The sequence below is a fragment of the Hippopotamus amphibius genome, chromosome 13, assembly GCF_030028045.1.
Source record: "Hippopotamus amphibius kiboko isolate mHipAmp2 chromosome 13, mHipAmp2.hap2, whole genome shotgun sequence".
In the NCBI taxonomy this organism is placed as follows: domain Eukaryota; kingdom Metazoa; phylum Chordata; class Mammalia; order Artiodactyla; family Hippopotamidae; genus Hippopotamus; species Hippopotamus amphibius.
This window is the reverse complement of record NC_080198.1, coordinates 66,608,518-66,629,936: the sequence shown is the minus strand read 5'-3', so window position 1 is coordinate 66,629,936 and position 21,419 is coordinate 66,608,518. Positions and strand designations below refer to the sequence as shown.

The window sequence follows — 21,419 nt, the reverse complement described above, 5'->3', positions numbered from 1 at the left end:
TTTTCGACTTACATGGCTTTACCTGGACATAACCCTACCATAAGTGGAGGAACATCTGTACTATTTGATTCTGCCTCTCCCAAAAAGCAGAGTGGTTGGCAGCACGAACACACCAAATTTCCTCTACGCCTATAAAAATAAGCTTATCGCCTTAAAATAACTGGAGAGACTGAAATAAACAGCAAATTTTGTTTCAGCCAACGGTAGGTATAACACCATCACACTCTTAATATTCTCAATTCTTGTCAGTTTTTCTGTTTTTCCTACGAGGTTTCACCGTCGGCCCGAAATAATACCTCAGCTCACCATCTCAACTTTCTTCTCTCCACTTACGCCGGTTCATTCCAGTGTTTCTCCAATGAATCTGCAACTTTCTAGTGGCCAAATCTCAACGTCCTCATCTGTAAAATATCAATAATACCCGTCTAACCTGTTCCACTAAAACTGAGGATAGAGTGAAGTGCGAGAGTGCTCTACTGATGTTAATTTCTACCACTGGTGGTTATTTCGGGGTCCTTTTCTCCCTTACACGGTGCAATAAAAGATGCAGATCTTTCCGTCCACAACTTCTCCTTTGGCTTCTCCCGCCAGCTCCGGCTGGTGCAGCTTTGCTTTGAGCCTGCGCACTAGCGACGGCCCGCCAGCCTCTGCTTTCCCAGCTTCAGCCGCCGAGCTTTGATGACGTCAAGCTCCTGCGCCGCGGTACGAGCAGGGCGCGCGTGAAGAGGTTCGAGTTTTCCCCCACGGAATCCAGTACCTGTCGGTCCCCTGAACCGGCAGCATGAAGGAGACTCCGCTCTCAAACTGCGAGCGCCGCTTTCTACTCCGCGCCATCGAAGAGAAGAAGGTAAGCCGGGAATTTAGCGCTGCGTGAGCGCCCGGGTAGCACCGCGGCCCGCAGCCTTCCGGCCCGGGCACACAGACCTAGCTCTCGCAGGCCCAGGGAGCCACTCGGGGAGCGGCCGGTGCGTTCCCCCAAGGCCCCAGTATTTATTTGGCTCCGGCGGCATCTTTTCAAGGATCAGGTCGTCCCAGCAGCTGTCAGTGCTCGGGCAGCTAGTTTCCGCTCTCCTGTGTGGGGTGGTTAGGATCACATCTCTAAGTGCTTAGCCCAGGGCCTGCCTAGCACAGAGCAATAAATATTTGCGTTAGGAATAAACGAGTGAATGTTGTGCTTACAGCGGCTGGATGGCAGACAAACCTATGATTATAGGAACATCAAGATCTCTTTTGGAACAGATTATGGGTGCTGCATTGTGGAACTTGGAAAAACAAGGTAACAAAGGATTCAAATTAGGTATAAGCTCAATAGGGAGAAATTTAAAAGAACTTTATTGACTCAGTTTCCAAAGCAGATAAGAAGTCTGGACAGTATTTTGCTTAGCTGCGCAAAGTAAGTAAATTTTGTTTCATGCAAGATTTTGGTTTTATAGTCACACTTTACATTTTCAATCATGAGTATGTTTTCTATCACATGAGTATCACATAGTTCTTTCTGACCTCTGTGAATCTTATGTGCAGCCAGCAGTGATTGCACTGAGTTTGTTCCTTGCATATGTTGTCATTAAGTAGGGCCTACTTTCCTTTTCCTGAGTGACGTGAGAATTAGATTTTTAATATTCATTTGGAAGTTGTGAGGCTGTTAGTCAGATAATGTTGGTGAACCATGCCATATGAAAACTCTTAAGATGTCTCAAGTTTGCATGCCATCTTGTATCACTAAATATTTGTTTTAGAAAAGAGAAGGAATGGTCATTGACTCTTAAAAATCTGCGGAATAGTAAATATTGTAATAAGAGATGTTTTCCCAGTCATCTCTTTGGGTATGCCAACAGGTGTATTTTATTTCTGTCTATATTCTATTACTATACTTTGTAGGTAACTTCAATCTTTAATGATGTATCATACTGAACATGTTATTACTCAGTGTATTGTAAGATTGAAACTTAGTTTTTAGATTTCCTTTTTTTTTAAATTGGAAACTAAATATTTTGATTTCTTTTTTAATTGGAAAGGAAATGCAATTTAATTAACAAATTTGTACTTTATCTTTGCAGAGTTCTTGGACAGGTTTCCTGTGAACTTGTTTCTCCAAAACTCAATAGGGCAACAGAAGGTATTCTTTTTTTTAACCTTGAACTCTCTCAGATGGCTGCCCCAGCTTTTGAACCTGGCAGGTATTTAAATCTTTTTCTTAAGCTGCTTTAACCAGAGGAGAGCCTAACAGGGGTGAGCTCTTGTTTTAATGCCTGGTGTTATATTTCATGACATTAGCCCATTCCTGTTTTCATAGGCAGTCAGATCTCTTGGTGAAGTTGAATCGCCTCTTGGAAAGATGTCTAAGAAATTCGAAGTGTATAGACACTGAATCTCTCTGTGTTGTTGCTGGTGAAAAGGTGGGGAATATGCCCAAAATTCTTAATCTTGGAATGAGTATTGTTGATTCATGGATCCCTGTATCTATACTTTCATTCTCAGAGCTTCAATTAATTTGGTTTTATTCTAGTTCACTTTACTTCAGATGTTCCTGAGTGCTACCCATAGAACTTTGTGTCATCTCTCTTTGAAGGGACAAAAAACATTGGTGAAAATAGCAACTTGGATTTGTATACAAATTTCTTATTCAAAGAACTTGTGGTTTTTCACATATTCTAATTTATTTTCTTTATTTAAGTGAGTTGATAGAAGCAGGTGATGTTTTCCTTTTTTATGGATAAAGAACTAAAGAACTGATTAAATCCTTCATTTAGATACATTTATTGACTTACACACAGCCACATAGTGAGTCATTGGTAGTCTGACATTGGAAATATTACTTTCAATATATTGTGCTGCTTGATGATGTCAGAACTTTATTCTTGATTATGGTATTTTAACCATCTTTTTGGCTCCAGAGAAGTCACTGAGCCTTTCCACATTCCATACTTGAATATGGTACTTACTATTTGCATTACTTGTAAGGGTATCATAAATATTGTGAAGTAAAACCTAAGAGTTTGAGGTTTTTAAGTTAGGAGACACAATAAAAATATAATTAGGCTTGGGGTTAGGGGAATCTTAGTCCTAAATGTAGAGTGATTCTGTTTAGAGTATGTATTTTACTGTTGTCAGATGACTCATAGAAAGGTGAACTATTGGTATTTAAGGTGTTGGTCTGGCTTAACATTTTTCTAAATATATTTTTATTGATACAGTAGAAGGAGTAACTGCATGTTTTAACAGCAAGAGAAAAATTTGCACGCAGTGTTACCTTTTCTTATAAATAACCTCTGGTCGTGACCATTTAGGATTTACTTTTTTTCTTAAATAAATAAATAAATTTATTTATTTATTTATTTTATTGGCTGTGTTGGGTCTTCTTTGCTGCACACAGGCTTTCTCTGGTTGTGGTGAGCAGGGGCTACTCTTTGTTGTGGTGCGTGGGCTTCTCATTGTGGTGGCCTTTCTTGTTGCAGAGCACGGGCTCTAGTCGTGTGGGCTTCAGTAGTTGTGGCGCATGGGCTCAATAGTTGTGGCTCAGAGGCTCTAGAGCACAGGCTCAATAGTTGTGGCGCACGGGCTTACTTGCTCCGCGGCATGTGGGGCAGGGCTCAAATCCGTGTCCCCTGCATTGGCAGGCGGATTCTTACCCACTGCACCACCTAGGAAGTCCTGCATTTACTTTTGTTTTAAATTCACTTTCAGGTTTGGCAAATACGTGTGGACCTCCATTTATTAAATCATGATGGTAATATTATTGATGCTGCCAGCATTGCTGCAATTGTAGCCTTATGTCACTTCCGAAGGCCTGATGTATCTGTCCAAGGAGATGAAGTAACACTGGTAAGCTCCCATAATGTGAGCCAGGCTCCTCCTTATGAATAAATGAATATCCTTGACGTGCAGACAACTTGCTTTTAATGAAGTCTTGTCTTGAATGGCAGTTGGGTATGTTCTAAAATTTGTTCACAAGGCAAAAACTAAATGTGGTCATAGTTGCCCTTAAAATCTCTTAAATCTCCTATATTGAAATTTTGTCAGTGAAAGCACACCCTATCCTGGTTTTTTTAGAATAGAACTAGATGATTTATTTGGATTGAGCATTAGATAAAGTGGTTGGCTTATGCTTAGGGGGCATGTGTGAACAATACATAATTCTCAATATTTTCACAGTTAGATGCTTGTTCTTACTCTGTGGCAAAAAACCCATCAGAAACACCTGGAAAGGTTGTTAAACCATGTTGCTAGTCTCCATCCTCAGAGTAGAATGGGGATAGGACGTATGAATTTGTACTTCTAACAGAGTTCCCAGATATACTGATGGTGCTGGTATAAGGATCACATTTTGAAAACTATGGACCTATACTATGTACATTGTCCTTTCTTTTGTGCAGAGCATGCCAATTTCAATTTATATAAATTACATGCTAGAAAAATGAAAGTGCACTGTGGTGGTAATTTGATTCCTGAAGTTGCAAAAGGAAACATTAGATGCCCAAATTCTCTAAACTGTCATTCATGATGCTGTTTTTAGGAATTAGACGGGAGCACACTCTTGAAAGACTTAGAGGGGTAGACAGAGTTTAATAACAATAGAGACATGTTCCTTTAGAGAAGGGAGTTGGTATGTGGAAGTAGAAGAGAAAGTATAGAGTGATTAGTAGACAAGAAAGACATTGATTAAAAAAACTATAGAGATATTGCTGAAGGTAAAGTGTTACAGCCATGTTGGAAGAGTTAGGCAATTTCTTAAAAAGTTGAGTGTAAACTTATACAGCCCAGCAATTCTATATCCAGGAATGTACTCAAGGAGAATGAAAGTGTACATTTACTCAAAGACTTTTATGTGAATGTTCATAGCAGCATTGTTTGTTACAGCCAAAAACTAGAAATTATCCAGATGTTCATCAACCAGTGAATGGAAAAACAAAGTGTGGTATATCTACACAGTGGAATACTATTCAGCAGTGAAAAGGACCAAACTACTGATATGATATGTAGTTCAAGGTGGATGAAACATGCTGAATTGAAAGGAGGCAGATGCAAAGGCCTGAAAAGTGTTTGAGTCCGCTTACAGGGAACGCCCAGAAAAGGAAGATTTATAGAGACAAAGTACTGATAGATCAGTGGTTGCTTTGGGCTGGGAGTGGGGGTGATAATCAGCTGCAAACATGCTTCAGGGAGTTTGGGGGAGTAAGGAGAATGTGAAACTGAATCGTGGTGATAGTTACTTAACTATATATTTACTAAAAAGTGAATTGTTTACTAATTAGTAACTAGGGGATTTTATGGACGTGAATTATACCTCAGTAAAGCTTTTTGACAAATACATAAAGTTTTAAGGAGGATGAATGGCAAAGTGAAACAGGTAATTACAAAAGAAGTTATTTAGGTACTCAGGATTAAAGGGATTTCATTTTTTAATATTTGATGCACAGGATTTTTTTGTATGTTTATAACTTAGTGACTGTAATTATTGAAACTTTTATTTTCAAACAGTATACACTTGAAGAACGTGATCCTGTACCATTGAGCATCCACCACATGCCCATTTGTGTCAGTTTTGCCTTCTTCCAGCAAGGGTAGGTCTCATCCTTGTCGTGGGCTGAAATTATCAGTGCAGCTAGGAACTTCTTTGTTTCACTGAAATGTGCCACAGGCAAATGAACAAACCCCTTGTTTAAGATTAAAGCACCTTCTAGTTCTTTTCTTTCTTTGCTAAGAGCATTTGTTGGCAAGTGCTCAGTACTGAGAGCTTTCTCAGTAGAAGTGGCAAACTCTCCTTTAGTGAAGAGACTTCACATTTTTCTTTTCATGGCATACTTATAAATTTACGAGTTTACCACAGCATGATAGTGTATCTTTCCTAGAGATGTATAGATATTATGCTCTAATTTGGGAAAGTGGGGTGAGAATTACTGTGGATTAATGGTAGAGGACTTTGGAGTATATTCAGGGAGCATATTAGATGGAATAGTTTTCGGATAGGAGCCGGTCACAAGGGGGAATGGTTCACAGATGAGAAAAAAATCTAGTTCCCTTCAGCTCTCCAGCAGTTTCTTCACAACTCACTGCTGATTCCTTCTACAACAGAAAACTTGGAATCTTAGATCCATGTAAGGTGCCTTTAAATGAAAGCTTGAGCCTTAAATCTCTTTAGAAACAAAGAGAGGTGTAAGTATTTTAGCAGTTTTATGACTAAGAACTAGAGAAAAGCTTTCATCATTCGGTCACTGTAGTGTAGAATTTTATTAGAGGGAAATAGACCAGCATTGTCCAGTAGAATTATGACATGAGCCATGTATGTAATTTCAGTAGCCACATTAAAAGGGTAAAAAGAAACAGGTAAAATTAATTTTGATATTTTATTTTACTTAAATATCTAAAATATTTTAATATGTAATCAATATCTTAAAAATTATTCCTGAGATATTTTGCATTCTTTTATTTCTACTAAGTCTTTCAAATCCAGTATTTTATACTAATAGTACATCTCAGTTTGGACTAGCCACATTTCAAGGCCTCAGTAACCACATGTGATTAGAGGCTAACATTGGACATGTGGAAATAGGCAGTATTTTTTCTTGTAATGAGCCATTAGCGGAACCTGGAAGAATTTCAAAGTACAGGATATTAGGGAAACTTTAAAATTAACCAAATTAATGTTATAATAATTCTGTCATCTCTTTTCACATTAAAGTGACTCAGATGCATAGGCTCAGACCTGCACTGTGTTGACTTTATTATAATGCTATCTTTAAAAAAATGTCCATTGGCTTAAAATTGACAAGCACTCAGTATCAGATTTGCTCAGGTCCATTTAACATTCATTTCAGAACATATTTATTGGTGGATCCCAATGAACGAGAAGAACGTGTAATGGATGGCTTGCTGGTGATTGCCATGAATAAGCATCGAGAGATTTGTACCATCCAGTCCAGTGGTGGGATAATGCTGCTAAAAGATCAAGTCAGTGCTTTGATTTGATTCATGTTCCTTTAAGAATAGGTCTCTTCTTTTTAGAAGCTTTTTCTTGTTTTTAAACTAAAATCCAACAGATACTTTCAACGATAGATTCTAGGATCTGTTAGAACCTAGTTTCAGTACTGTCGTTTCATCTCTGTTGACTTGTGGCACAGGGAATCCTCCTTCCTCCCTTGCTGCTCCTGTGTATGGCCCTCCAGAGTCTAACCCCTGCAGACAGAGGAATACTCTTTTCCTTCCAGTGAGGAAAGAGATTTATATCCCTATTTTTTAAAAAAGTGTCAGAAAGCAGAAATTAGGTAAAAAGATAGTTTTACTTTTGGAATTTGGGTACAGTGAGCAGAAGTTCTCAAATCCAGCTACATATAAAATTCACATGGGGGCTTTTATTTTATTTATTTATTTATTTAATTGGCTGTGTTGGGTCTTTGTTGCTACACACGGGCTTTCTCTAGTTGCAGCGAGCAGGGGCTACTCTTGGTTGTGGTGCGCGGGCTCCTCATTGTGGTGTCCTCTCTTGTTGCAGAGCACGGGCTCTAGGCATGTGGGCTTCAGTAGTTGCGGCACATGGGCTCAATAGTTGTGGTTTACGGGCTCTGGAGTGCAGGCTCAATAGTTGTAGCGCACGGGCTTAGTTGCTCCACGGCATGTGGTATCTTCCTGGGGCAGGGATTGAACCCGTGTCTCCTGCATTGGCAGATTCTTAACCATTGAGCCGCCTAGGAAGTCCCACACTTGGGGGCTTTTAGAAAATAGATTGCCCTGTAGCACATAATGCAGCTGGTTAGGGGCACAAAGACTGCTCAATTGGAATTCCAGCTCTGCCTTACACTAACTAACCTTTGGCAGATGGTTTCTTATTTTTGTGCTTCAGCCTCTTTATCTGTAACATAGGAAATAATGTCAACACCTTCTTGTTAAGAGAATATAAGGATAGGTATGGGCATATTATACTGTATGGTATAAATGTTAGTTTCCATTATCATTATTACCAGCATCATGACCACTACCGGGTCCCTATTTCCAGAGATTCTGACCCGTTAGGTCCCTGAGGCCTGGGAATCTTTGCTTTATAAAAGCTTTCCAGGGGACACTGCAGCCCTGTCTTGAACAGAACTGTGGATCACTCACAGAAAGGAAGTTAGGGTATGTGTGGCCTCTTCAGTGGTATCTTTTACATTGTCATAGAAAAGTTTTTGGGTCAGTTCCCTTAACATTTAAAAATAGCTCTCACATCTTGCCTTAATTTGTGTTTACATTGTATTATATTCATATTTTAAAAAAAAGTAAGGCTTAAATTGCAAAGGTAGAAAAACTAATCTCATGTTTTTAGTTTTGTTAGAGAAAGTTATCTAATTTGTTGTCTTTATTTTATTTTATTTTTAAACTTTTTTTTTAATTAATTTATTTATTTTATTGGCTGTGTTGGGTCTTTTTTGTTGTGCGCAGGCTTTCTTTAGTTGCAGTGAGTGGGGCTACTCTTCGTTGTGGTGCACGGGCTCCTCATTGCCGTGGCTTCTCTTGTTGCGGAGCACGGGCTCTAGGTGCGTGGGCTTCAGTAGTTGCAGCACATGGGCTCAATAGTTGTGGCTCACGGGCTCTAAAGCGCAGGCTCGATAGTCGTGGCTCACAGGCTCTAAAGCACAGGCTCAATAGCTGTGGCGCACGGGCTTAGTTGCTCCGTGGCATGTGGGATCTTCCTGGAGCAGGGCTCGAACCTGTGTCCTCTGCATTTGCAGGCAGATTCTTAACCACTGTGCCACCTAGGAAGCCCTAATTTGTTGTCTTTAAATAACAGAGTTCACTTTTATAAATAGGTTTTGAGATGCAGTAAAATAGCTGGTGTGAAAGTAGCAGAAATTACAGAGCTAATACAGAAAGCTTTGGAGAATGACCAGAAAGTTAGGTAAGTTTAATTTTTTTAGAACTGAATGGTCTTGTTATAGATTTTTCTGTTAAGGACTTTTCTTGCACAGGCATAACCGTACAATTTTTACTCAGTCTTTCCTTATCTGTTAATCTCAGTTGAAAATACTACTTAATATTTTTTTAAAGTTGATTGAACTATTTGTTATATTGTATTCCAATTTACACATAATCTGTGTTGAAAAGCCACAGTCTTTTTCTTTTAAAAAATTAATATTTTCTTAGGAAAAAAAGAATCCAGTAACTCACGTTAACAGAAAGAACATTGGGGTTCATTCCCATCTCTTCTTACCATGTGACATTAAGCAACAGCTATATCTCAGCACTTCAGTGTCTTCTGTAATATGGGAGGTTAATGCCTACCTGTTGGGGCTGGTTTGAGGACTGGCGAATAATACACTTTAAGTACATAGCACATGCCTGGTGCATGGTTTAATAAACGGTTAATTATAGTAACTTATCTCACTTGATAGGCATAATATATTGGTGGGGTTAAGTTAGTCAAATAATTTCTCATCCGGTATTTCTCATCTATCAAAAGGATAAAATAGTTAACTTTTTTTTCCCTTCCTGTCTTCTCTCCCATCTCTCATTCTCCCATCCCTCTCCACTCCCAAAAAAACTCACAGGAAAGAAGGTGGAAAATTTGGCTTTGCAGAGTCTATAGCAAATCAAAGGATCACAGCATTTAAAATGGAAAAGGCCCCTATTGATACCTCTGATGTAGAGGAGAAAGCAGAAGAAATCATCTCTGAAGCTGAACCTCCTTCAGAAGTGTATCTTTACTGAGTGGTTTTTTTGTGTTGTTTTTTTTTCTGGTAAAACAAGAAGATTCATAACACTTTTGGCATTATTAGGGCTATATGAAGTGTGTGCATACTGTATTTTAAGAAACAATTTACAGCATTTCATTTTCCTTTGGAAAGTTGTTCTCTAATCTCAGTGGCATGGTCAAACATTATACATTATTACACATTGTTTTTAAAGTTCATTTATTCACCAGGTTTATTACTGTAACTAAAATGTTGATATTTCTCACCCATTGTGTGCATAAAATCTTAACCTGAGTTATACATTATTTCTTCTTCATTATTCAGCTATCCATAGTATAGCTGTTAGTAAACTTTTTCCCTAAGAATTTGAGGCACACTTCAATCTTAACATTTTCATTCTAATCGTTTTCAACACTGCATTAAATAGAAGTATTTTTATTATTCGGTTTTCTTAACTTGCTAAGTGTTTCTGAACCTGTGCTGTGGACTCCTGGAACTGCCCAAATTGGAGAGGGAATAGAAAATTCCTGGGGTGATCTTGAAGACTCTGAGAAGGAAGATGAGGATGAAGGTGGCAGTGATGAAGCTGTCATTCTTGATAGTATAAAAACGGACACTGGACTAGAAGCCTCTAATATTGGAAGCCAAGGTATGTGATACTCTATGCCTATAAAGTAATATATACATATCCCTATTTTAGGGATCTTATTTTTATGTTAGCAGTTATTTTTTTTAGAAGGGCTAAATATTTCTTAATTTAAATTTCAACGAAACTTTTAAGGATAACTGCAAGAATATGCTTATTTTTGTAGAATGGTGGTATTCTTTGGTTTGTGAAGGGAGTGGCATTTTTGATTTTAGGTTTTTTTTCTTTTGTGTATGTATCTGGGCCAGTTTTAAGGGGATCCGTTTCTTAAAATTTCATCCCTGCATACTGTTTTTTCTTTGTATAGTTTCTAGACTCAAACATAAAAAAGGCAATATTATAACAGAGTAGTGCGTCCACAGAACTTTCTGCAGGGTTCTGTCCAGTATATTAGCCAATAGCCACATATATTAAGCAGTGAAACGTGGCTTGTGTGAGGAACTGAATTCTACTAAATTTTAATTTTAGTTGATATAAAGTTAAATAGTTACGTGTGGTTACTGTTTTAGAGCAGTATTAGAACATACAAAATTCTAGAAGTACATGAGTACTGCTAGTCCTAGATGTTCCTTGCATTCTGAAAACTACAGAAGTAGAGAAATTGTTCTCACCTGTAGATATTTTAAAGAATATCAAATTCTTGCTTGGCTTATACTAGAAAATAATCATGAATTGTTTGTGTAGTCAAAACAGAAATCAAACAAGGAAGGATCTAGGAAGTAGGCTGGCAGAGAACTGAAGGATGCAGTTACTAAATCTGGCTGAGAAAAAGGTCAAGGTGATACTGTTTAGTTGTGTAATGCAAATGCCTGCCTGCCTTCAAGGAGGGAAATTACTGCCTGTAAATATTACTGAGAACATGCTGGGGTTTTGTGTAAGGCAAAAAAAAAATTCCCCATTGATTGGGACCTTTACTCAGCTTTCCCAGTGTTTACCTCTGTTTAGTATTTTTCTTTCAGACCTTGTTCCATGTATTTATTTACTATATACTTATATCAACATAAGCTGCTTAAACACAGGGGTTATGATTTATTGATAGGCATGTTACTTTTTTTTAAACTACATATGCCTTTATTATTTGTGAAATTTTTTTAAGATTAATAGGGAGAAAGTAATTGAAAACTATTTAAAATATAAAGAATTAATATAATAAGGTGCATGGGGAAAATGGGCAAAAGGTAGTGTTCTCATATACAAATGCCCAGTAACATATTGGCAAAGGTATATAGAAGAATGGGTTAATATACTTTTCTTGGAGTGTAAGTTGAAACAATGTTGCTGGAGGGATCTGGCAAAAATCTTTTAGAAGAACTTAAATGCTTTTTGACCCAGCAATTCTGCTTCTACGTATTTTTCCTTCTAGTGTTGTTTATAATAGGAAGAAATTTAAAATCTGGATCTTCAAAATTAACAAATTCAGAGTAGCACGAGGAATTCAGTTGGTATAGACTTGTTTCCAAGTTGGTTCTATAAAAGATGCTCTGTGTATATATATAAAACATATAGATTTATTCCCCTGACTTTTCTGTTAAACACATATGGTTTTTCAGAGCTCCAAGGAATAACCTCAGGGAAGGGAAGAACCAAATAGTAGATCTGTAAGCCTCCACGCAGAGAGCTGCTTGGGCACTCTATCTGAAACTTATATTCCTTTCTTAACATTTTCTTAAAGATGCTCCTATAGTGCTCTCAGACAGTGAAGAAGAAGAAATGATCATTTTAGAACCAGATAAGACTCCGAAGAAAATAAGGTAACAAATTTCTGGTTTATTTCAAATGTTTACATATACTCAAGACTTTTTATTTAGAGGCTTGCTGTCTGCTTTTATTGTCATCTTACCCTCCTATAAACAGAGAGCTTTTTCCTGAGATTTACAAACATTAGGACCTAATTTTGTAAAACTGCTTGGATGCCTTTCAGGGTTATGGTATTCTGTCATACTTGGCAAAAGTTTGGATCACCAAAATAGGGGACAAAATGAAGTAAGGCTGGTAAATCATTCGTGGAATCAGCTCCTAGTACTAATACTGTTAAAACTTGTTAATTTACTTTGTTCACAGAACACAGACCATCAGTGCAACACAAGTAAAAGCACCAAGTAAAAAGCCAGTGAAAAAGAGAAAAAAGAAGAGAGCTGCTAATTAAAGTTAACAGTTGTATATTTGTGTATATAACTATTAAAAATGTATTTATTCAGTGCTAACAACCTTGGGTATTATTTTATTCACAAATCCATTATAAAATCTAGTTCTTTATACAATTTTTTACATTATGCTTTAAAATAAATGTCTGGAGAACTCTAAAACAGGTTTTACATAACTGTCACTTTGGTAGGTTGAGTATAGTAAAAAGTTGATGAATGAAAAAGCATTTTTATTCAAAAGGCCTGAAAGAGTCTTCTTAGATTAGATTATGGCCAAGTCAGACAGCTGGCCTGGTTCCTTAGGGAAGTGAATGTCAGCACCTGTGTGTTGGAAGGAGCAGCCTTCCCAGTCCCACCACATTAATTTTTCTGAGTGAAATCCTGAAGTCAAATTTTTACTTCAAATTAAATTTGACTTACAAACCAAATTTTCCAAATCAATTTATTAATTCTTATTATCCTGACAGCTGGTGTCATTAATACTTTAACAAAAACGACTTAAAATCAGCCAAATACCTAAGATAGTTACATGTACAAAAGATATACAAATTAAAACCATTTAAAAAGTAATAGATAGCATAATTTGTACTTGACCATAACTTCTGTATTCAGAAATGATTGTAAAATTAAAACCTAAGGTAAGATCTGTACATCATATACTTTGAGTGATTTACATCTTAGAAAACAAAGGCAGTCTTTCACTGTTACACATTTAGTGTCTCTGGTGGGTTGAGGAGAGAAACACCATGATACCTGTAAGTGGGGAAAAAAAAATCCATTTTTAGTAAACATTCATTGGATGAAGCAGATTATGGAATGATACTTATACTAGGAACTCACAAATGCTATTTCTGTCTACTTGAAGTAATGGTTATAAAACCATAGTCTGGTCCCCAAAACTTGCATGCGTGCCTCATTCCTCTCCCCTTTACTTCAAATACAGGAGAGAAAGCTCAAAACACAGGGTTGCTAAGAGAATAGTTGCTTAAGGAGGCTGTGCCTGATTTGTAAATCCCTTAAATAAAGTTAAAATGTCAAGGATCTCTGAACCATATGATAGCCTGGAAAAGCAAGCTTCTATTGCTGTTAATTCTTACTTTGAATTTTTGTACTTTTCTCTTATTGACTGTTGTGCATGCTGTGGTGCTCTGAGGTAGGTCTGGTGAAGGTCCATGAGACAAGGCTTTAGAGTTTCCAGCGTATATCCAGTCTTTTGTACTAATGATTCAGGCTGCAGAAAGGAGAGAACCACTGAGTTTTGTTTTTTAGTAATAGACACTAAGCTTGAGTTTTGTTAAACTTCAGTACTAACACCTCCAACTAACATCTTCCAGTTTTCTCAAGCTCTTTTTGCTGACTTAGATAAATTTTTACCATTTCCCAAGTATCAATAGTAACTAAGCTTTCTACCTAACAGATGCTATTAAACAGGTAAGACAGGATGCTTTTTAAACAATGTAGATGGTTGAACAACTCTTCCAGTTCTGTCCATCTAGACAACTTTCAGTTGTATAGGACAGTTATTTAACATCACAAGGTAGGTGTGTGAGGACGTCATCATACGTACCCAGCTTTGTCCTGTGACTGTGTAGAGTGCTAAATGAAAGGCCGCTGCAGCGATAACGGATGGCAAGTACTTTAGATATGGGTCAGCATCTATCAAACTTAACTCTCCCAAAAACTGAAATGAAAAAGTAAATATACTTTATGATCATAAGAGCTCTGGCATTCTAACCTCAAATTCTTGCCTTCTAACCAGTTTTTTTCCTATCCTTAGGATCGGCTCTATAGCAACCATAGTAAAAAATTTCCATAGCCGCATCTTTAAATATATCCACTATCGTGTTGTTTTGCTTCATTCTCATCCTGTATTTTTTCCTCCTTTAATAGCTTTCAAAACAATTCTTGTAGCTACCATTTCCCAATACTTCACCCTCATACCACTATGCCTAGTGCTTTCTCCATTTATATTTTCTTTTGCCAATGATAAGCTTCCTTTCATATCACAGCACTAATTTGTCCCCAGATTACTAAATCGCTTGGCCAAGGCTGTATAATGAAACTAGAGCTTGCCCCTAATTATAACTTTAGAATCTTCATTCAACAAAATGAAAAGAACTTACCATTGCTAAACTTTCAACTTTGCAGTTTGCTGACTGCTGGTGCAGAAAGTACTGGGTAAGAAACTGATTTATTGTTGGTGCAGCTAAGTCAAAAGCAAGGACTTTCAAAACTAGGTGCTCCATTCTCAGAACTTGCTTCTTGGTGTAAGTGTCATCTGTGATGTATACAAACTCTGCTACTTCTGGCGGGTATATTTCTTCAAACTTTCTACAATGAAAGAAGTTTTAAGTAATAAGTCCTTCTATAAGAAAAGCAAGCTTATTTATCCCAGCCTGAAATTGCTTAAGCAGAATAAATGGAATGAATGCAAAACCAGTTGCCTGTTTCCACTGATACTTGCCCATTTCTAGCCGAGACTAGGTAAATGCTGATTAAAAGCCCCAAATATTTCTCCCACTATAGTCAAAGAAAATAAATGAGACTGACTTCCCATGATGGGAACAATGCCAGTTCACCAAGTAACTGAAAATGCAGGAAATTTCCTTAGAAAAATAATTCCTTAACATTTTAGTTTTTAGTTTTCATGTCTTAATGGAGAAAAGATAAGATTTTGCTTATATACCAAAAAGTACTTTTCATTGGAAGCAACTACACTTTGTAACCTAGTCTTGGTGTATTAAAATGTTGCCCACCTGTAGGTTCATTCAAGGTGCCCTGAAATCCAGCTCTAGGAAAATTAATGTCCTAAATTTTAAAAGTTTCATCCACACCACCACCACTAAAGTAGTCGCTGGCTCTCTGCCTTGTGTAGTAGGTTAAAATGTCACACTTTAAAAATCAGTTTCTTCCCTACACGGAAAGATACTACTAACCACTTTTCAACACAACAAACCAAATTATACTTACGAGGCTAACAGCATAGCAGCAGTGCCTACAAGCTGAAGTTTTCCTCTCAACACAGACATGGATGAAAGAAACCTATCAATGTAGTTCACAGCCAAATGCAGGGTCTCATTCTGTAGTTTATATTCTTCTCCTACTTCAACTAACCAGTCCACGAGGATAGCCCTCATACTGTTAGTAATGTCTGGCTGTTTCTTCATGTAACCCACTTTAGGCTTACATTTAACCTGTTGAGAAAGTTAGTATAGTGTTAAAATTACAGACATTATTCTACCATTAACATGTTAACTACATGCTAGAAACTTAAGTACAGCATTAGAGTAATTCACTGGCAGTTAAACTTAAAAAACATTATCCTCTCAGTTTCACTTCAGCACAACGAATAAACAGCAGTATAAAAAGTAGATTCAGAGAGCCTTCACCTCCATCTCCCTGAGGTACGTGTGAATGTCCTCATGGTAGTCTGGTACTTCGTTAACACTCACTGGCTTTTCATCTTCCAGTACAATTGAGATGTCCATAGTATGCGGTGACTCTGGGAGAATTCAGAAGTACAATTATGTTCACTTTTAATTTTCAACTTAAGAGCTAAAAGTAACTGCCCTTGTAAGGAGTCCCATACTACATACAATGTATTTATTTCATCCAACTAAAAAGAGCTTCTTATGACAAAGTACACAGAAGATTTAACTCTGATTTTAGTACCTATGTCCACTTAGTTTTCAAATGATTTTAATTAACAAGAAAAAATACTGATAGGCCATTAACAGGAAAATGAGTTTGAGGAGCAGGTATTATGTTAAAGAATCATTCATCTCCCATGACAGGAGTACAGTGGTTCTGTTAGGAAAAAGTTAAATCCTAGTATCTCAAAACTTGGATTTTTATCATAAGAGAGTTTGCAGACCCCAACGTCTAACATATTCAAAGCACAATCCAGGCAATAACTAGAAGCAAGGCTAACAAGTGTGCTAAAGAGAAAATCAGATTTGTTATGGGCAGTTCGAACACATTAACACTAAAATCAATGGGTGATTCTTTTTTGGTAAATTTAAATTATCTTTGGAGGCAAAATATATCATCCATTAGTCTTCTTACTTCAAGGCTTACTTTGAGGTTAAAATCTGTTGCAAATTTTAAATAAAAATACACCAATTATTTTATTCCCATAGGACTTCCCTGCTACACCTCTCATCGACAGAACTAAAACTGAGATTGAATTTAGTGAGCTGTCCAGTGACTCGATAGCCGGATGGTAAAGAAGCAGCACAAACTGTAGGCAGAGCTGTCTACAGCAGCTACTCTGACTCGCAGGAGCACAATGTCCCTCTCTGATATCAGACAATCACTCAGACTGGTTTTACAGAAACATAGTTTTAAAGCTGGAGGAGATGTTGGCTATCTCAATATTTAAAGCTGCATCCTGAAATAGCACCCTGAGATGGTATGTACAAAGTGAGTCTTAAGAATACAACTGAAATATATTCCCCCAATCAAGCAAACATTTCCAGGCTCAGATTAAACACATATATGCAGACTATAGAAAAATGGTACAAATCAACTGGTTTGCAAGGCGGAAACAGAGACACAGATGTAGAGAACAAACACATGGACACCAAGTGGGGAAAGCGGGGAGGGTTGGGGGGAATGAATTGGAAGATTGGGATACCAAACTGTACGCTCTAAATATATGCAGTTTATTGTATGTTAACTGTATCTCAATAAAAGTTCTAAAAAAAAAAAAAAAACCAAAAAAATGAAAGAATACAACTGAAATATATTCCCCCCATCAAGCAAACATTTCCAGGCTCAGATTAAAATAAGTCTTTGTGAGCTAATAAAATTGATGTGATTAGCAGTGTACCAGCATGAGCAGGGGATTAGGATCCTTTTGTAGGTCACTAGGTCATGGATTAGCTGTGAGGCCTGAGATAAGTCACACCCTTTCTAAACTTGTTACGTTACACTTAACTCATAATGTAGTAAGGATCAGATAAGATAATGTCTTAAAAAGCAAAATATCATTAATCCAACATATTCAACAATTATGATTACATTGATTTGATACAAATTTTCTTTAAAACTCACCAAAACTACCATCCATTGGATAATCAAGAGGTACCAGTGGTTTTCTTGGTCCTGGTAAAGTAACAGCTGAATTAAAAGCCAAGACATCTTCTCTTTCTGGTTTTTTAGATTCAACTGGCCTCCTTTGCGTCTCTTCTTCTGCTTCATCCACATGAATGGTAAATGCAGGCTGTTTACTGTTTGCTTTCCAGGAAGGAACAGTGACATGCTCGTCGTTTACAGGAAGATCCTTAAGAGGTGCAACCTAAGAAATAAATAACTGGCTTTGAGCCTATTAAGTGGAATTTTGTTCTCCTTTCATTCCCTTATACTGTGTTTACTCCCAATTACTCTATCAGGAAAATTAAACTTTAGGGGGGAAAATCCAGACAAGGAAATTTGAGTAGTTGGAGAAAGCAGGGATGTTCCATTTTGTCACAGGCATTCCTGCAAAGGTTTCAGAGTCACACTAAGTGGAATCATGCAAAACTAATCAAGGCCATGAGATGGGTGGAGTGGCAGGCCGAAAGATGCCAAATTTAGGAGAGATGGCAAAAAAGTGGTTTACCTCTTTCGCCCCAGGGTGGAGCAACAGAGCAAATTCGGTAAGATGGCGGAACTGACCAAAAGCAAAATATCTTTTTATACCCTTTCCTAAAGTAGAGGTAATCTCTTAACCATATGGGTAGGATGAAGGAGGTCCGAGCAGTGCCTGGGGCTTAAAGGCGGAGAGAAAGGCGTGGAGGCAGGCAAAGACCATGCTCATGTTGTAGGGCTTGGTTTGACTCCATTATCTATAGAAAAATACTCCCAATGGAGAGCAGACAGGCAGCATAAACACCTAGTACTGGCAGGGAGAGTAATGCAAGAAACTAATGGGAGTAATGTTGCATCCCACACTCCAGAAAACCAGGGTTCAAGGGACTCCAGGTCCCGGCGAAAAGCCCAGGGGATGCTTTCTCACCACTCTCCTCTGCCGGCTAAACCCATGCAAAACTCCCGCTCGGCCCACCCTCCTGCAGACATCGCCCACCGCTTTACCCGTCGCGTCTTAGGCCTCTGCTGCGGCGCTGGACCCCGCGAGTTCCCGGCCTTCAGTACCGCCAGCCCAGCCCGGGTCCGGGGCTGCTGGGCGGGCGCCGCCTTCTCGGGGTTGATGTTCTCCTGGTCCTCCTGGAGCGCCGTCTGCTGCAATGTTAGCGCCGAGCCCGCCTCGCGGGCCGCAGGCCCGGGTGCGGAGCTGCCCAACATCACTGCTCCCGGGGCCGCGGCGGGATCAGCCTGCGGCGCCAAGCAGCGTGCACTGCGTCCCGCCGACCCGCCGAGGTACACTCCACCCGCACTCGCCCACCACAGCCCGGGCCAGCCTGCCCGCCCGCTCGCCTGCTCGGGATCTTGTAGGACCGAGGAGGTTGCGAAAGGCGGAGGCAGGCACTGCCGGGCGTGGAGGGCCAAGACTCCCTCGAAAAGAAGCGAGCAGCCCGCCGGAGCGGCAGCTGTTCTTGCAGTTCAAGTATCCCGCGACTATTGAAATGGACCAATGAAAAGGGCTGAGGCTCGTGACGTCACTCGGGGCGACGCGGTCGCAGGCGAGTGAAGGCTGCCGCGAAGGCAACCGAGCAGGGGCGGAGCGCGGCGAAGAAATGTCGAACGGCGGCAGGAGTAACAACGCCTGCGCCGGGCGGAGAGGCGGGGCCTAAGTCTAAGGTAACTTTAAACAGCGCCACTAGACTGTCCCTGTCTCGGGATAAACTGAATTAAACTTTAGCACTTCTTAGTGGGCCGCCCCAGCCTTTAGCCCTACGACCTCCAGTTAGCTTGACTGACTAGCTTCTCGAGGTCTAAAATCTGATCCCGCCACTTACTGGCCTGGTGGTCTTGTGAAAGTTATTCAGTGTCTCAGATTCTCAGGTTTCCTATCTGTCAATTGGGAGTAATAATATCTACGCGTTATACAGCTGTTAGTATTAAATAACGTGCATAAATCATTTAACACGCTGCTAACGTAACTGATATAATATTGGTTGACTGTAATCTCTTACATGACAGTCATGCTTTTTATTTTTCCTAATGAAGATGTAATTAAAGTGCCACCTTGAACTACTGTTGATATATGTAATAAACAGTAAATTAAACTAGACAGGCATTAATTTTTATCTTTTTTTCCCAAAGGTGTGGCAACCAAAAACAGAGTAAAATTACAGTGACCTAGATACTCGTATAATTGTGTGTTCCATTTAGAATGTTGTTTAAACATAGTAAAAAACAATATAACCTTATTAAAGTAAAACTCTCTTAGCAATATGTGCCTTTAACAAGTTTTCACATTTAATATACAAGGCTTGCACATAACTAATAAATATAATGGTATATAATTAAGAATTGTTGCTTTCCAACAAATTCATAAGTGTGCCCTTCTTGAAAACCTACTGAATAGATCATTTTCTATTATATTCCTTTTGCTATTTTAAACAACCTTTAAGTACAATATTCACCTTAATATGAATAAATATGAATTAAGATTAATGACTTCCATAGCCTTAAAGTCATATTTTCTTCCCTATATGATAAAAAGGAAATTAGTGGATATTAGTGTACTGTTTCGGCACTATTCACATATAGTACGTTTGTATAGCCCTACTAGTTACAGCACATCAAGTTAGGATCCCCCCCAATCTGTGCAAGCTCTGCTGATTTCCCTGACCACAATTTAAAGCACTAAGCCAACTCAAGTGTTTCACAAACTGAGCATGGGTCACAAAACATTACCAAGTAGCAGCAAAATCAGTTGTAAATCAATCTCAATTCCTAGAAAAAAAAATTATACGTTATTTCCCCTGTTTGACAACATACATAGTAACCAGAACACAATCCAGGCACCAGAACTTGGGTTTCACCTTTACAAAATAATATCATGTCCTGTTAAACACTTAACCTCACTGAGAATCAGTTTTCTTATATGATTTGACAAAATAATCAATATATGTTGTAAAGATCAAATGAGGTAACATATTTTGAAAACTGTAAAGCAGTTTACACGTGTTAGCTTATTAAATATTTGAATATATTTTTCTTTTCCAAATATTTCTTGATTTTAAAAGTTAAAACATCCACTTGAAAAAGATTCATTAAAATCCCTTATAATCATTCCACTTGTTTTAAAAATAAAAATTCTCTTTATTTTTGAAAAGTTCCATTTGTGAAAAAAAAAAGCATTACTAAAAAAAAGTCATACCTCATATTTTTAGATATTAAAATGTACTTGAAATAAAAGTATGTACCATTAGCTTCTAATTCTGTTTTAACATTTTTCATTTAAACAGACAACTTCTTTGGAACTTTACCTTGTTTATATTTCATGCAGCATCAAAGAAAGCAATCAGTGCATTTTGGTCATAACTGTCCAGAATCTCCAGTAAAAGAGGCACTTTGGTTTTTACATTGGTGCCTTTGAACTTGAACTTATCTATAAAAAGATCGGTGATCATACCTATAAAGAAAAAAATGTTAATTTTCTGTCTGATTAATTCTATTAATGATACATTATTTAATGAAAGCAAGTGATTGTTTGAGACTATTTCTAAGCACCTGTAATTCCATTATTTAACATACACAAACCTAAAAGGATTGATGCATTAACAAATATTTATTTTGGGGGTATCTTAAGGCAAGTTTCAAAATATAAATCATTTGGTTAATAACCCTCTTAACAATTGGTTATAAGCTATTAATTCAGACAATCAACTGCTGGCCAGTTTTGAACTGCTATTGGTATATGTAAAATTACAAGTGGGTTTTTTTTTTTCCCACCAGGCTGACCATTTTGACATCGTGTAGACAGATTCTGTTTATAACAGCTTTATTTGAATTAAAATATCCCATTTATATGTTGACCATTCTTAGGATTTGACTTGAAGGCAAATACTTCTAGGC

General features: G+C 38.0%; 3 protein-coding genes across 5 annotated transcripts in view; 1 reads left to right on the top strand and 2 right to left on the bottom strand.

The window, feature by feature from the left end:
• Window positions 1-682: 682 nt before the first annotated feature.
• On the top strand, window positions 683-12,512 carry EXOSC9 (exosome component 9). 2 transcript variants are annotated; one of them, XM_057705106.1, is made up of 12 exons: window positions 683-847; window positions 1,182-1,276; window positions 2,058-2,177; window positions 2,294-2,396; window positions 3,685-3,822; window positions 5,479-5,561; window positions 6,816-6,948; window positions 8,781-8,869; window positions 9,519-9,665; window positions 10,127-10,311; window positions 11,981-12,059; window positions 12,370-12,512. In XM_057705106.1, exons 1-12 carry the CDS (start codon window positions 782-784, stop codon window positions 12,452-12,454), a joined length of 1,323 nt encoding a protein of 440 aa, XP_057561089.1. In that variant the 5' UTR covers window positions 683-781; the 3' UTR covers window positions 12,455-12,512. The 2 variants fall into 2 exon arrangements, with proteins under 2 accessions (XP_057561089.1, XP_057561090.1); XM_057705107.1 differs by lacking the exons at window positions 683-847; window positions 1,182-1,276 and adding an exon at window positions 1,284-1,393.
• A 368-nt stretch (window positions 12,513-12,880) lies between these two features.
• Window positions 12,881-18,740, bottom strand: CCNA2 (cyclin A2). The gene is made up of 8 exons (XM_057705108.1): window positions 18,528-18,740; window positions 17,508-17,751; window positions 15,842-15,954; window positions 15,423-15,646; window positions 14,576-14,783; window positions 14,020-14,133; window positions 13,550-13,683; window positions 12,881-13,205 (listed from the first exon to the last, which is right to left on the bottom strand). The coding sequence occupies exons 1-8, from the start codon at window positions 18,735-18,737 to the stop codon at window positions 13,157-13,159; spliced, it is 1,296 nt and encodes a 431-aa protein (XP_057561091.1). The 5' UTR covers window positions 18,738-18,740; the 3' UTR covers window positions 12,881-13,156.
• A 1,496-nt stretch (window positions 18,741-20,236) lies between these two features.
• The window catches only part of BBS7 (Bardet-Biedl syndrome 7), a 41,028-nt gene continuing 39,845 nt past the window's right edge, over window positions 20,237-21,419 (bottom strand). Inside the window, exons 19-20 of one of the 2 annotated variants that reach the window (XM_057705103.1) lie at window positions 20,831-20,976; window positions 20,237-20,294 (exon numbers count right to left, since the gene is read on the bottom strand). In XM_057705103.1, coding sequence (XP_057561086.1) covers window positions 20,843-20,976 — 134 coding nt within the window. In that variant the 3' untranslated portion in view covers window positions 20,237-20,294; window positions 20,831-20,842. Of the gene's footprint in view, window positions 20,295-20,639; window positions 20,977-21,419 lie in introns of those variants that run through there. The other variant, XM_057705102.1, reaches the window with a different exon arrangement.

Coding starts and splice junctions, on each gene's coding strand:
- EXOSC9 (XM_057705106.1), top strand. CDS start 782: ATGAAGGAGACTCCGCTCTCAAACTGCGAGCGCCGCTTTCTACTCCGC. Junction 3,823..5,478: donor AAGGAGATGAAGTAACACTG/GTAAGCTCCCAT, acceptor ATTTTCAAACAG/TATACACTTGAAGAACGTGA. Junction 6,949..8,780: donor TAATGCTGCTAAAAGATCAA/GTCAGTGCTTTG, acceptor TTTTATAAATAG/GTTTTGAGATGCAGTAAAAT.
- CCNA2 (XM_057705108.1), bottom strand. CDS start 18,737: ATGTTGGGCAGCTCCGCACCCGGGCCTGCGGCCCGCGAGGCGGGCTCG. Junction 15,955..17,507: donor TCCAATGGATGGTAGTTTTG/GTGAGTTTTAAA, acceptor GAATTCTCCCAG/AGTCACCGCATACTATGGAC. Junction 15,647..15,841: donor CGTACCTCAGGGAGATGGAG/GTGAAGGCTCTC, acceptor CTTTCTCAACAG/GTTAAATGTAAGCCTAAAGT.